This window comes from Canis lupus, chromosome 24 (assembly GCF_011100685.1).
Source record: "Canis lupus familiaris isolate Mischka breed German Shepherd chromosome 24, alternate assembly UU_Cfam_GSD_1.0, whole genome shotgun sequence".
Taxonomy (NCBI): Eukaryota; Metazoa; Chordata; class Mammalia; order Carnivora; family Canidae; genus Canis; species Canis lupus.
The window spans coordinates 42,403,892-42,418,169 of record NC_049245.1 but is presented as its reverse complement, the minus strand read 5'-3'; the positions used below and the strand labels follow the sequence as shown (position 1 = coordinate 42,418,169).

At 45.0% G+C, this 14,278-nt stretch overlaps 2 protein-coding genes across 5 annotated transcripts in view; both read right to left on the bottom strand.

Annotated features, from left to right (window-relative positions):
- RTF2 (replication termination factor 2) overlaps positions 1-5,118 on the bottom strand; it is a 40,860-nt gene extending 35,742 nt beyond the window's left edge. For all 3 annotated transcript variants that reach the window (XM_038572650.1, XM_038572651.1, XM_038572652.1), the window contains exons 1-2: positions 4,960-5,118; positions 610-704 (exon numbers count right to left, since the gene is read on the bottom strand). In XM_038572650.1, the coding sequence (XP_038428578.1) occupies positions 610-704; positions 4,960-5,028 (164 nt within the window). In that variant the 5' untranslated portion in view covers positions 5,029-5,118. The remainder of the gene's footprint in view (positions 1-609; positions 705-4,959) is intronic.
- A 7,415-nt stretch (positions 5,119-12,533) lies between these two features.
- CASS4 (Cas scaffold protein family member 4) overlaps positions 12,534-14,278 on the bottom strand; it is a 36,049-nt gene continuing 34,304 nt past the window's right edge. For both annotated transcript variants that reach the window (XM_038572646.1, XM_038572645.1), the window contains one exon: positions 12,534-13,750. In XM_038572646.1, the coding sequence (XP_038428574.1) occupies positions 13,349-13,750 (402 nt within the window). In that variant the 3' untranslated portion in view covers positions 12,534-13,348. The remainder of the gene's footprint in view (positions 13,751-14,278) is intronic.

Genomic DNA, 14,278 nt, shown 5'->3' with positions numbered 1-14,278 from the left:
GAGAGCCCAATCCGAACCTGAATCCCAGGATCCTAGGATCATGACCTGAGCTGAAGGCAGAAGCTTAACTGATTGAGCCACCCAGGTGCTCCAAGAAACTAGTTTAAATCAAGGGTTGCAAACTGGCAGTCTTAATGTGATCTGAATAGGATCTTAAAAATTGGGAAATTTAATAGAAAAGTACACATTTTCAACTTTTCCTGGGAAAAACAATCAGAAGTTCTGGAAGCAATAGGCCCACATTCTGGAACTGCAACACCTGGCTGGAAATGAGCAGTAGCCACCCTTTGAGACAGGACGTGAACTCCCCATTTTCCTACAGTCCCCACCATTCTCTACTACCCCACATTGCTCCTTCATGCATTTATGTTTATCATTCAGCTCTTATTGGGCCCTGAATTTTCAGATCATGGATTAAGTAAACCAAACAAAATAGAAAAATGCAGAAGTATGTTCAGAGACAGGGAATGATAACTCAGACTTCGTAAGTTTGAGATAATTCACATTTCATGAATCAAGAACTGTATTTAAAATTCTTTTTTTTCACATTAAAATTCTTTAAAAAATTAGTTAATAAGAATTCATCTCAATTAAGTAAAAGAACCATACCTGCCAAGTTCACAGGCAACTATTGGTCGCCTTAGTATTTCTTGACTTAGAGTACAATAGTTCCACTGGGCCACTAGTTCAGCATCTTTGTCAACCTAAGAAAAGAAAAAAAAAAATCCTTTCAATTAACTTTCAGCTCTGAAAGACATATGGTCCACAGTTCTACATATAAAGGCTTATTCAGTAATACCACAGGTGATGATTTTTGTCTTTTATATCAAAAACAGTGACATATGAAACTGGGACTTAAAAAGTCAAAGTAACTACTACCATGTCAAATAAATTTCCCTCCAAATGTGACGCCTACAACAGAACAGTTCACATCAAGTCATTAAGTTGCTTATGAAAGCTTCATATAAATATCACTATCTTGTTTTAAGTTTATTTATTTATTTTTTAAATAAATCTCTACACCCAACGTGGGGCTTGAACTCATGACCCCAACATCAAGAGACATGTTCTTTGACTGAGCCAAAGGTGCCCCTAATATTTGTATCTTAACAATAAGTTAGAGAATCCATACAGAAAAAAATAAGCAATACAGGTTCATTTCTGTCAATGGGAAAGGCTCTAAAGTTTTCGCTGATTTTAAAGATTAAGAATTTTAGAAAATAGATATATTTTCTTAAAAAGTTCAGCAAAAGACTATAAACTTCTTTATAAAAATCACCAATTTAACCCTGTTCATCAGGGGGCATACGAAATCCTTACCCAAACTATTAAAATCCAAACACAAGACCTTCTAATTGCCCTCAAATGATATCTCACCTATGTAATATTCTATGTCTCACTCTTCCCCTCCTAGAATGCCAAACCTGAATATAATAGGATGGCCCAAGTGGGAGAAAATAGGAAGAGAGAAAAAAAATGTGGAAAAATTCCCTTAAATTTACTTTTTGTAGTAACAACTGCTTAAGTGTTTACTGAGTGCCAAGTGCTGTGCTAAACAGTTTCCGTGACTTGATCTTTTAGCCCTCATAAAAATCCAATAACTTATTATTTCTACTTTGTTACTGAGGAGCTGGAGGTACCAAGAAGTTAGGTTACATGTCCAAGTTTTCACAGCAAGTAGATGAAGGAGCTAAAATAAGAACCCAAGCAGGCTGTTTTATTTTGTTTTGAGATTTTATTTATTTATTTGAGAGAGAACGGGGAAGAAGTATGGGAGGGAGAGTCTCAAGCAGACTCTGCAGTAACCGCGGAGGCCAATACAGGGCTCGATCCCACAACCCTGAGATCATGACCTGAGCTGAAACCAAGAGTCAGATGCTTAACCTACTGTACCTCTGAGACCATGCCTTTTTTTTTTTTTTTTTTTTTTTTATTCATGAGAGACACACACAGAGAAAGGCAGAGACACAGGCAGAGGGAGAAGCAGACTCCATGCAGGGAGCCCGACGGGGTACTCAATCCCAGGTCTTCAAGATCACGCCCTGGGCTGAACTGAAGGTGGCGCTAAACCGCTGAGCCACCCGGGCTGCCCTGAGACCATGCTTTTAATCACTACTTTCTATTGCTTTTCTATTATTTCAAATAGAACAAAACAGAAAAAAATAGAACAAAGCCCACATTACTATAACTGTTATTCTATCCACACCCCAGATCCAAGAGCCACATTTTGGCAGCTTAAACAGCTTTTATCAAAATTCACAATGCAGCCAAGCCCTAAGAAAAACCTTAGTAAAGTTCGATTTTCTATACCCTTTGCAACGTCAAAAAAACCACATTAAGTAAGTCTACTTTCTGGAAGCCTCACCTGCTTTACCCATAGTCCTCTGCTGATTCAAAAAATAACCGGGAGAACCGGGGATAGGGAGAAAAGTGTTAAACTAATCCTTATACCCAGAGATTTAAAAATTAGCAACCCCAAAAAACTTCTGAAATCCTTTTTTTTTTAACCAAGGTCTCTTTTCTTTTCAGGGAAAGGCCTTGAACTACAGCAATAGTTTTGTCAGATCAAACATACCATATGAGTGATCAAAAATATTACATTATTATGTATCTATTTGTGTTTTTTAAATTATGTATCTATTTGAAATGTAAGCAATGCAAAGGCTGGACAATGTTCACTGCTGTGTCCCCAGGGCCTAGACTGGTGTCTAAGGTAAGCATTTAATAAAATATTTGTTAAATAAATAAGGTTAACAAAAATCCATCATGCCTGAGCACTCTGGTTGTCTCAGATCACCCTTTCTTTTTTCTACCCCCTACTGACACCTTGCCAAGCTTTTCATTAAGCTGCTCCTCTTCAGTCCTAGCCACAAGTTAACAAAATTAGCTGAATACTTTTTTTGGCAAGAGCTCTCATGAGTGTTAACCATCTACCATTAGTGTATGTATATGTAGATATGAGTGGAGGGCACACTCCATCCTCTTGAGTGCTCATTACCACATTCAACACATTTACTAAGCGTCTACTGTGTGGTGGGCAGAGGTAAGACACGCAAAGTCTCTGCTCACTTTGGAGAAAGACAAACAATAAACAAACAAGAACAACGATAAGCTCTATAAAGAAAAGGAAAGCAGCAAAAGAGGATAGAGAACAACTGGAAGTGACACGTATTTTGGCAATAGTGGGGTTGAAATGACATCTGAGGAAAGAACTGAATGAAGTAAAGAAATGAATATCTCAGCAAAGAACATTATCAGGTTGTGGAAATTATACTCCAGGCTGAGGAAAACAAGGCTTGTACGACTGGAAAAGGATGAAAGACCTGGAAGCGGGTAGAAGATGAGGTGGAAAAACAGGCAAGGCATCTGATCACACAGGACTTTGTGCGATTTTGTTCTGAATATGACAAATGGCTGGAGGATTTTAAATATAGTAGTGATATGTGAGATTTACTTTTAAAAAGATTTCTCTAGTTGCTGAAGGGAGAATATATGGAGCACCCACATGTGCCAGGCACTGTATCTGATCTTTTACATGCCTTCTGTTATTAAAAAGCAATTATTGGGGGTGGGGGGCACCTGGGTGGCTCAGCAGTTGAGCATCTTCCTTCAGCTCAGGGCGTGATCTTGGGTCCTGGGATCCAGTCCCACGTCGGGCTCCCCACAGGGAGCCTGCTTCTGCCTCTGCCTGTGTCTCTGCCCCCCGCCCCCCATCATGAAGAGATAAATAAATTTAAAAACCTTAAAAAAATTTAAAAAAAATCTTTAAAAAAACCAAGTAATTACTAACATGGGGCACCTGGCTTAGCTGGTAGATCACATGACTTGATCTTGAGGTCACCAGTTCAAGACCCATGATGGTCGTAGAGATTTTTTTTTTTAAGATTTATTTATTCATGACACACAGAGAGTGAGACAGGCAGCGACACAGGCAGAGGGAGAAGCAGGCTCTCTGCGGGGATCCCAATGCGGGACTCAACCCCAGGGTCACGACTTGAGCTGAAGGCCGACGCTCAACCGCTGAGCCACCTAGGCGCCCAGGTCGTAGAGATAATTTTAAAAATAAAGCATTAAAAAAATAATTACTAATGCTGACTTTGAATTCCTGAATAAATGGCTGGAAATTGGGATCCCTGGATGGCTCAGCGGTCGAGCGCCTCCCTTCGGCCTGGGGTGTGGTCCTGGGGTCCTGGGATCGAGTCCCGCGTTGGGCTCCCTGCATGGAGCCTGCTTCTCCCTCTGCCGGTGTCCCTGCCTCTCTCATGAATAAATAAATAAAATCTTAAAAACTGGCTGGAAATCCTGGCTTCATTATCTGTCCGTTCTGTGATCCTGATCACGCCACTCACTCAATTCCCCTGTTAGCAGCACGGAGATGATCACAGGCGACCTTCTCGGAACACCGCCGGCTCGTTCACATACTCACCGAGCTTACTGGGCCAGGGGCCGTGCGCTATAGCGGCAGGGGACGGACAGACAGACTTTGCTCCGGGAAGCTCACCTGCCTCTGTGACCGACACTAATCAACCACGAAGGCAGGGTGCAGGGGAGTCAGGTGGTTAGGGCCCGAGCTCGTGTGGATAAGGGAACCTCTGGGAGAAAATGAGGTCCAGCGTGCACCAGGCTCAGGGAGCAGCAGCCGCCTGCCCCGGCGACCAACGGCAGCCAGTCTTCAAGTCCCGGCCCCGCAGCTGTGTCCTCCGGGCCCTCGATTTCTCCGTCTGAAAAGCGACGGGGCAACGACAGTGCGTGCCCGCGGGCTGCTGTGAGAACGTACGAGCCACCCCGCATTATTAAGAGCGGGCAGCAGGCAGGGTCCGACAGCAGTACCGCTGTCAACTCTGAGTCTCCCCCCAACCAGCACGGCGGCGTCAGGAGCCCCGCTGGCCCCACCCCCACCGCCCCTCGCTCCCTGGACACCCCACGGCCGCCGGGCCCCCCTGGACCCACGTCGCTGACCTTCTCAACCTTCTTCGGCCCCTTGACCAGTTCGTGTCTCTTGGGGATTGTTCCTCCGTCGCAACCCATCGCGAGCCGGGAGCCCGAGCCCGCAGCAACTCCCCGCAGCCGCCACTTCCGGAAGTCCCTGGCGAGCCCCTGGCGACTGCGGCCGTCACTTCCGGCGCGCCCGGATGACGCAGGCGCCCCTCGCGCGCAGCGGGGCGGATCCGTTGCCAAGCTCCGGTTGCCATGGAGAGCGTCGCTAGGCGCTGGGCCGGGGAGGCCCCAGCGGCGCGGGTTGCGGGAGCGCCGGCCTGTGCTTGCGCGCGCGGGGCTGGCGGAGCGTCCCGGTCTCCCGGGCCCCCGCAGGTCCCTTCCTGCCTTCGGGTGGGCGCAGGGCGCAGGGGCTCGGCTGCACCGTGGAGGTGGCTCGCCGCGCTTCGGGGGCAGGGGTGACACAGGGGTCACCCGCCCCGGGTGTCTGGCGCCGGGCGCGCCACATCCCGGGACCGCGAGGGAAAGGGCTGCATTTTCTTAGTGCAATCAGCGATGCATGTGACGGCGCCTGTTATTTCCGCTAACGATTAGGTGTTTACTCGAGAACTTGTTAGGGAGCACCCCCGTGACTTCGGAGCTCACGACAATCCTGTGAAGGCTGTTGCAGGAGGTGCAGGGGAAGTACCTCTGTCTGGGTAGGGCCTGCAACTTTGGCAATGCCGCGGTCCGGTCCACGGAGGAAATGCTGCAAAGCAAATGCATGCTGTGCCTGCATGCATTGGAGTCACAGCCTCCTCTTTTATGGAGTTTATTTATTTATTTATTTATTTATTTATTTATTTATTTATTTATTTATTTATTTATTTATTTATTTATTTAATGGAGTTATTTAAAAGCAAGTATAGTGAGTGAAGAGAGGCAGGTATGAGAGCCGCACTGATGTCAACCTGCCTTTTCCAAGACACAGGTTGTATTACTTCGGAACGACAGCACAGATCCCTTGCAGCCCCCCTGCTAACATCCATGACTGTCTACTTTCATGCTCTTGACCTTCTTTCTACTTGTTCCTTTAATTATTATAGCCATTAGGGGAAGGTCAACCACAGGGAGTAAGGTGGGCCTACCTAAGTGGATGCTACCTTGCTGACCCAAAGTGAGACGGAAAAACAAAAAACCCCCAAAGACACACACACACACAAAAAAAAAAACAACCCTGAAAACATTCCCCAGTTGGGAACAGAAAATATGTGGCTATGAAAACTTCATAGATTGTAACATTGGATTATCTGTTCCTGCAATTAATGGGAATTAAAAGAAAGTAAGTCCTTTAATCGGTTGGTCTCTTACGGCCTTGGGATGTATTTTTATGCCAGCTAGAGAAATTGTTGACTCTGTGAGGTGGGGGCTTCATTTTCATCTCTATTATATCCTCAGTGCACGGAAGAGCCTTTGGCACACTCAATGGTCATTTCCTCAATGAACCAAAAAGGAAGTGCAGACACATTCATGTCCAGTTTGGGCAGCCCCTAAAACTGATAAGTGCCATGAAAATCCATTTGCAAGTAAGGAACCAGAAGCCTGGAAAGATCAAAGGACTCGCCCAAGGTCCCACAGCTAGTAAGAGGGAGAGCTGGAACTGGATTGCAAGATTAGTTTTCTCCCCAAAACGACAGAAAACCAGGAACAGAGTAGCATGAACGTGAAGGCCTTTAGACAGACTCTCAAACCAGTGCTCTTTTCTGGCTACTAAATATGCCCCTCACCGACTTCGTTTGGAGAAATTAAAATAAAAATAACCATTCTTTATTAAACCATGACTGTGCCCGGGAGATTTGGAGGCATGGTTTCCTCTGTCTTCACAATTTAGGAGGTTGGGGATATCATGCCTTCCATCTTCCAAATGACAAAACTGCGATTGAGGTGTACAAGGTGTCTCGGGTCAGGGGCACACAGCGGTTGAGTAAAAGGAGTACAAGATGAGAGGCTTTCTCAAATGAGGCCCATGTGACTACCAATGCCACGTTCCTTAACTTCTCCCTGAAAGCTGCTGCAACACCCAGCAGTGCCAACTGGGTGGGCATTGAAGCTTGGGCAGCTGAATTTTTTTTCTCTCTTCCTCCCTGGTTTCCTCATTTAGAATATTGTTTTTTTGTTTTTGTTTTTTTTTTTTTTAGGCTACTCTGTGTCTATAAAGTCTGTCCCTATGCACAGCTTAAGCTTTTGTAGAGTTAAAATCATCAATAACAAGTAATTTGTATTGAGGGTTGGCTGAGTATCAGATGCTATATTCAGGGCTTTACACGATTTGAGACAGTTTGTTGTGGGCACAGTAGACACACTGGTGTCCTTAGCTGCTATTTCCACTGCCTTTGCTGAATGAACTGGTAACAGGTTATTTCCTTACAAGGATCTTTTTGTAAAAAAAAAAGATTTTATTTATTTACTCATGAGAGGCACAGAGAGAGGCAGAGACACAGGCAGAGGGAGAAGCAGGCTCCCTGCAGGGAGCCCGATGCGGGACTCGATCCCAGGATCCCCAGATCGCTCCCTTAGCCGAAGGCAGACATTCAACCACTGAGCCCCCAGGTGCCCCTCCTTACAAGGATCTTTGGTGACAACTTTGCCCCAGTCAAACCGTGAATTTAAAGGCTGGGAGAGAAATAAAACCAGGAAAGAGAAAACCATCACCCCTTAGCAAAACCAGTGTTTCTTAACCTCTGTGGGGTCATGGGACCTGATAGAGAATTTACTGAAAACTTATTCCCCTGAAAAATAGCCAGTAGTACATAGAAAATTTTGCTGCAGTTTACACATCTGTGTATTTCATTCATCACCCTGTGAGGCCCAAGCTAAGAACCCGTACACTGCTACTGCCTGCTACAATCTTTCTCAAACGTGTCGGCCTTCTGACCGGTGAGGGTCTGATTTCCAGTCCGGTGCTCTTCCGAAGCTGTAGTTTACAATTCTGCCCAGACAAGGCAGACAGACAAAGTGACTCATTTTAAGGGTTAGCATGGAAAAACGACACCAGACAGTTATGTGTTAGGATTCTTCAAGAGGTTCACGGCATCATGTAATGTTGCATTTCTGAGGATGTCCCAAAGAGGGTACAGTAAAATAAAGTGGAAAACTGAAGTAATTGACATAATTCAAGTCCAACAAATTACTTTTATTTTTTTAAAGATTTTATTTATTTGAGAGAGAGAGAGAGAACGAGAACATGAGCAGGGGGAAGCAGCAGGGAGAGGGAGAAGCAGACTCCCTACTGAGCAGGGATTTCCCAATCTGGGGCTTGATCTCAGGACCCTGGATGGTGACTGAGCCATCCAGATGCCCCCCCAAAATAACTTTAAAAAATATTTTATTTATTTATTCATGAGAGACACACACACACACAGAGGCAGAGACACAGGCAGAGAGAGAAGCAGGCTCCATGCAGGGAGCCCAATGCAGACTGGATCCCAGGACCCCGGGATCACGCCCTGAGCCCAAGGCAGATGCTCAACCACTGAGCCACCCAGGTGTCCCAATTCTGCATTTTCATCAGCAGTTATGAGAGTTTCGGTCGCTCTGCATCCTTGTTAGTACTTGATATCAGTTTTTATTAATTAATTTTTTTTAAAGATTGTATTTATTTATTCATGAGCAATACAGAGGGAGAGAAAGAGGGGGCGGGGGGCAGAGGCATAGGCAGAGGGAGAAGCAGGCTCCCTGCAGGGAGCCTGACATGGGACTCAATCCTGGGTCTCCGGGATCAGGCCCTGGGCTGAAGGCAGTGCTAAACCACTGAGCCACCCAGGCTGTCCACCCATCCCCCCCCCACCCCCGCAAAATACCTTTTAATTTGCAGTTTTAGGGAAATGTTAAACACATTCCAGGAATAGACAGGCCTTGCATGATTTGGCCTCAGGCTACCCATTTCATCTCATGTCACCCACTTTCCCTTCCTCTCTGGTTCCAGCCACACTGGCCCCTTCTGTCCCTTGAGAGCTGCAGGTACGCTTCCACTTCTGGGCCTTGCCCTGCTGTTCCCTCTCCAGGAACTCTCTTTTCCTGTAGTTTGCCAGGCTGGCTCCCTGAGTGACTCAGCATCTGCTCAGGGGATGGTCACTTACCACCACTGACCTCATATTATAAATTTAAATTTTGATGTCTTGTTCATCATGGACTTCTTTGCATTGATTGTGATTTTTAAAAGATTGCATTTTAAAAGGTAAAATACAATTTATCTTGATTACTAAGCGTTTGGGTGCCCCTCTACATTTTTTATTCAAGGCGAGTGCCTCTCACTTCACCTTTTCCTGGCCCTGGTTTCCCATCCCCCTCAGCTGGAATGAAGGCTGCAAGTTGCAGAACCTTTGTTTTGTCCCCTGCAGCATCTCTAGTGATCAGCAGAGGCCAGGTAGATAGGAGATGCTCAATAAATATTTGTTCAGTGAACGAATGAAAGGAAAAAGGCATTAGCAAGTCCTCTACACAAAAGGGGAACTTTTGTAAATGGGCAGCTTTTGGAGACCTGGGTGCATACTTGGAGAGAATATAAAATTTTAAAAACATGTTATATATATATATAAAAAAAAGATAGTTGCCCCCAAACCAGAAACATGGCTCTCTACTACTTGTCACACTGGAAGATCTCTCAACTAGGTTCGTCACCACTTCCATCCTCCTGATGAAATTTAACTTAATTGAGGTCAAGTTGCTACCACCAGCACCACCACACCACCCACCATTTCCTCTTCCTACCTTGAGACGAAGCAGCACAGAATTCTGGGCATTATAGAAAACTGCCGAGCAAAACTGTGCTAAAAGTTAAAAAAATGTGATATTATTTTACTTTTAAATATTTTTCAGGAGCAATTATCCTATCAAGGTAGTGGAAACTCATCCCATAACTGCCCTCTTTCAAAAAAAAAAAAAAAAAAAAAGGGAAGGAAACAAATTTAGCTAAAAGCAGCAACTTTCAATATTTTCAACCCAATGGCTTTGTACTTTGTCAACAATCATCTCAAAATATATCCAGAAAAGGAACACTTGGGTGGACTCAGTAGTTGAGCATCTGCCTTTGGTTCGGGGTGCGATCCTGGAGTCCCAGGATCAAGTCCCACATCAGGCTCCCTACACGGAGCCTGCTTCTCTCTCTGCGTCTCTCGTGAATAAACAAAATCTTAAAAAATACATATATATACAGAAAAAAAGTACAGATAGGCAGATATATCTCCATATATGTTTTTCTACCTACCTATCTACATACCTACATCTATAGTGTTTTGAGGGCAATGGGGAGCTGTTGATTACCTGTTAGAGCCCCTCACGGATGAAGCTCTGAATGAGTTAAAACATCTAAAGAATTAGGACAGGGTCTGGAATGTAGTAATCACTTAATAAATATGTACTGTTGCTATTCCTATGGTGCAAAAATAATCTTGCCATCCAGAGTAAACATGTATTGGTGCCTTCCTGCAGCCACCCCTTCCCTTCTTCCAAAAATACTCCCAACTTGGGTTGGGGTCTCTGTTGAGACACAGTTCTCTGGGGTCTCTTGCATTTTTGTGTGTCCTCTGAACAGATGCATCGATGCCATTTTGTTCTGAATTACCTCTTCAAGGTGGTTTTTAGCGAACACCCTTGGAAGATAGAGATAATGTCTCCCTCCAGAGCAGAAAGGCAGGTTTGTTTGCCGTCTAGAATAATAACGATAATGTTTTTTCTGAGGCAAAGCTGGGCCAGGTCTGTGCAGAGACCATTATGAAAGACTGGGATTGCCTCTGCTCAGAGTTCTTTGGCTTTGACACAAACCCAGAGTGTGCACAGCATCACCTGTGCCTTCCTTTGCTCTGCCCTGGGACTTGAGGTGAGGGGGACATGATGTAAAGATGAAGCATAAGCTGCTGGCAAGGCGGTAAGGAAAATCCTTTGCCTCAGGGCAGAAGAGTTGACATCGCAGGCCTGAATAGTATCCTTAGAAAGGCTGGCTTGCAAGGTTGGCCTCTTGTTGTTTATGAAAACTTGGATTTGGGGAGGGTTCTCACCCTCCCCAGAGTTGACGAGAAGGGGTCAGCATGCCTAAACTGTACGAACAATGTGGTTCATGCTGGACACTTGCTTTCCTTCTGAGAGTCTGGAATTTGAGAATGTGCCATGTAGAGGCTGCTTATGTGATCAGCTCCATGGAAACCCTGGATGTGAGGCTCTTGTGAGCTGCCCCAGCTGGCAACATCTCACGGGTGCTGTCACAATTTGTTGCTGAGGGAATTAAAATGGTCCTGTGTGACCATGGAGAGAGGACGCTTGGCCTTTTGAACCTGGTATTCCTTCGCCCTGCACTTTTTGAGTTTTTCTTTTCCCTTTGCTGTTTCCTTTCATTGCAATAGATCATAGCCATGAGTATGAACATAATGTTGAGTCTTAGGATTCCTCCTTTCAAATCATTGGACCTAGGGGTCATCCTGGGGACCTCAGACATGATCTCTGATCCCAGAATCTTGTGTCTTCTCTCAACATCCATGAAACTGGCAGGTAAACTTGTTCATTTAAAGCAGAGGGATCTAGGGCATATCATAGTTCTTGGCAGGGCTATTCTTTTCCTTCTCTTAGGACACAGTGGGGAGAGAGAGAGTGAGAGCGTGCGCAAGAGAGCACAGGGGTGAATCCCAAGTGTAGGTCAATCTGGGTACTACAAGCCCTGTTTGTTGTGGGGCTTTCAGGGGCAAGCAGCCACTCCAAGCAGAATCAAGGCTCTTTCTTTTCTTCTGGCCACAATCCAAGGGCATAGCTTGGGGAAGCCACCTTGCAATCATGAGACTTAACACAGAGAAAGTGGGGCTGAGAAACTGGGCACCCATATCAGCTGGCCTTGAAGCCAGTCTGCCCCTGGGTTATTTTTAGATACTTGAGTCAATACATTTCCTTTATTGCTTAAGAAAGATTGGATAGGACTTAGAAGGAGTCCCAACCGATACAGATCACAGCTGTTCAAAGAATGTGGCCTCTCTGTTCTAGTGTAGAGAACCAAACAAGCCTCACAAAGATGGTGGTCCTTCTTTTGAGATCCTAGGAGTAACTCGGTGAAAACAACCAGTCATCTAAGAGTCAACCATTTCGAAGTGCCTGCCAAGTGCAGAATAGCTGGCAGGAGCAGGAGCTGGTGACATTTTAGATGCCTTCCGGCCTGAGGATGCTGTTTCCAGGCTACCAAGGTGTTTAGTGGCCGATGCGTAAAGGAGACGCGGGCCTTCACTTGAGGTGAAGTAGAGATGGTGCAACCATAGCAACATGAGCTGAAGACCCAGCTGCAAGGAGAGGAAGAGGAGGTGGTTTGACGTGAGGGGAGCTCTGCACCACTTTCAGATCCATGCCCAGCAGTGAGTATCCTGTCCACATTACACCTCTTGGTTGCACCACCACGGGTGATGGCTTTGCTTTTGCTGTACTAGCCTTGTGCATGAGCGCTTGGCCTCTACTACATCTCCTTGTGCACCTTGGGGAGAAGCATTTGAATAAGAAAAGTAAACACTGGTGGCTTTGCTTTGGTGCCAGAACCTGGGTGGCATGGATCACCAACTCTTCCAAAGAAAGGATTGCTACAAAGGATGTTTCGATTCATGATTATATTTACATAACGTTATAAAAGGTCACAGATCTGAGACTGTTGAACTACAAGCCTTTTACGAGTAAACATACTGAATTTATCAACATAGACTATTATATACAAAATAAATTAATGAGGAACCCAACAGAACATGTTATGTTTTAAATATAGCATGAATCTTTAACTTGGTTAAGATAAAATAGAATATATATATCCTATTCTATATGTATATAGAATAGGATATATATATTCTATATATATAGTGTAAGATGCAGATACATAATTTGTACCAAATCTTACAGAATTAATTAAGTCCAAAATAAAAAACTTACATTTGCTAACGGATGCAACAGAAATTCATCATTTGAAAATAAGTCTTTCCTCCTTTACTGTCTTCCTAGCACCTGACATATCGTGCATGTAATTCTTCATCACTTATCTTCTGTCTCTCCACTAGATTGTAAGCTTCCTGAAGGCAAGGCCTCTAATTCCCTACTATATGCCCACCACCTAGAACCTGACACATAGTAGGTGCCCAATAAATAAGCATAGAATGAATGAATTTAAAACAGGTATACATTCAACCAATGTAACACTGGTTTCTACAACGTCACTTCATACACTGACCCCACATGCCATGCTAAAACCTTAGCAAGGTCCTTATTTACTACCTGGCTGTCCATGGGATAAGTCAATGTCCTGGGGTTGTTTAGCCACTTGGTAATACCAGCTTCATCACTGCACCCTCCCCGGCTGGCTTTTCCCATAGGCACAGGTTGGGGCTGGGGGCTCAGCAGGGAGAAAGAGAGAGAAGGAGGCTCATTCCAACATCCCTCTGAATTGGCGAGTGTGTTGCTCCAGCTTCTGGGCCTCTGCCTGGAGATGCCCCAGGGCTGCAGGGCTGGGGTACTTGAGCACGGCATGCTTGGTGGCCAGGGCAAGGTTCTTGAGCAGGCTGCAGAGGTGACTGCTGCCGCAGAGGATCTCGTTGCGCACGTCCCTCTCCTGGGTCTCCTTGCACAGCGTGTCCACCAGCTTCTGGCCCACCATGATGACCAGCTTGCTCTGCGTGATGAAGATCTCGGGGGGCTGGCTGTTGCTGAGGGTGCTGTTAAACACGCCGATGGCTTTGAAGAGCGCCCCGAAGTAGAGGCGGCAGTGTTCAGAGAGGTGGAATCTCTTCTCAGGATTCTGCTGACTCAAGGAGAGGGAGCTCGGATTCTGGAGAAGGGAGGAAAACAATTGATAAGAGACACGTCTGGTCACCAGGCTGTGGTTGTCTCCCTTCTTCTGGTGTGCTCAACTTCCTAGGCTTTTTATAAGAAAAAATATAGTTTTGCTTGGGAAGCCCCACAGTGCACCATTTGCCTAACAAATCAATGTTTTCAAAGCACTTACATGTAAATTATAGTATTTACTTTTCTTTTTTTTAAAAAGATTTTATTTATTTATTCATGAGAGACACAGAGAGAGAGAGAGGCAGAGACACAGGCAGAGGGAGAAGCAGGCTCCATGCAAGGAGCTAGGCCACCAGGGCTGCCAAATTATAGTATTTATATATACAGTCTTATCTATTGCATTGTATATATAACCTCACATGTTAAATATATAAAATCCTATTCAATACCCTCAACAAACCATTAGCAGCCCCTTCTAAGAAGCACATTGACAATGACTCAATCTATAACTTAAAAAATAAAATAAAATGAGAGACGCCTGGGTGGCTCAGTGTTTGAGCATCTGCCTTCG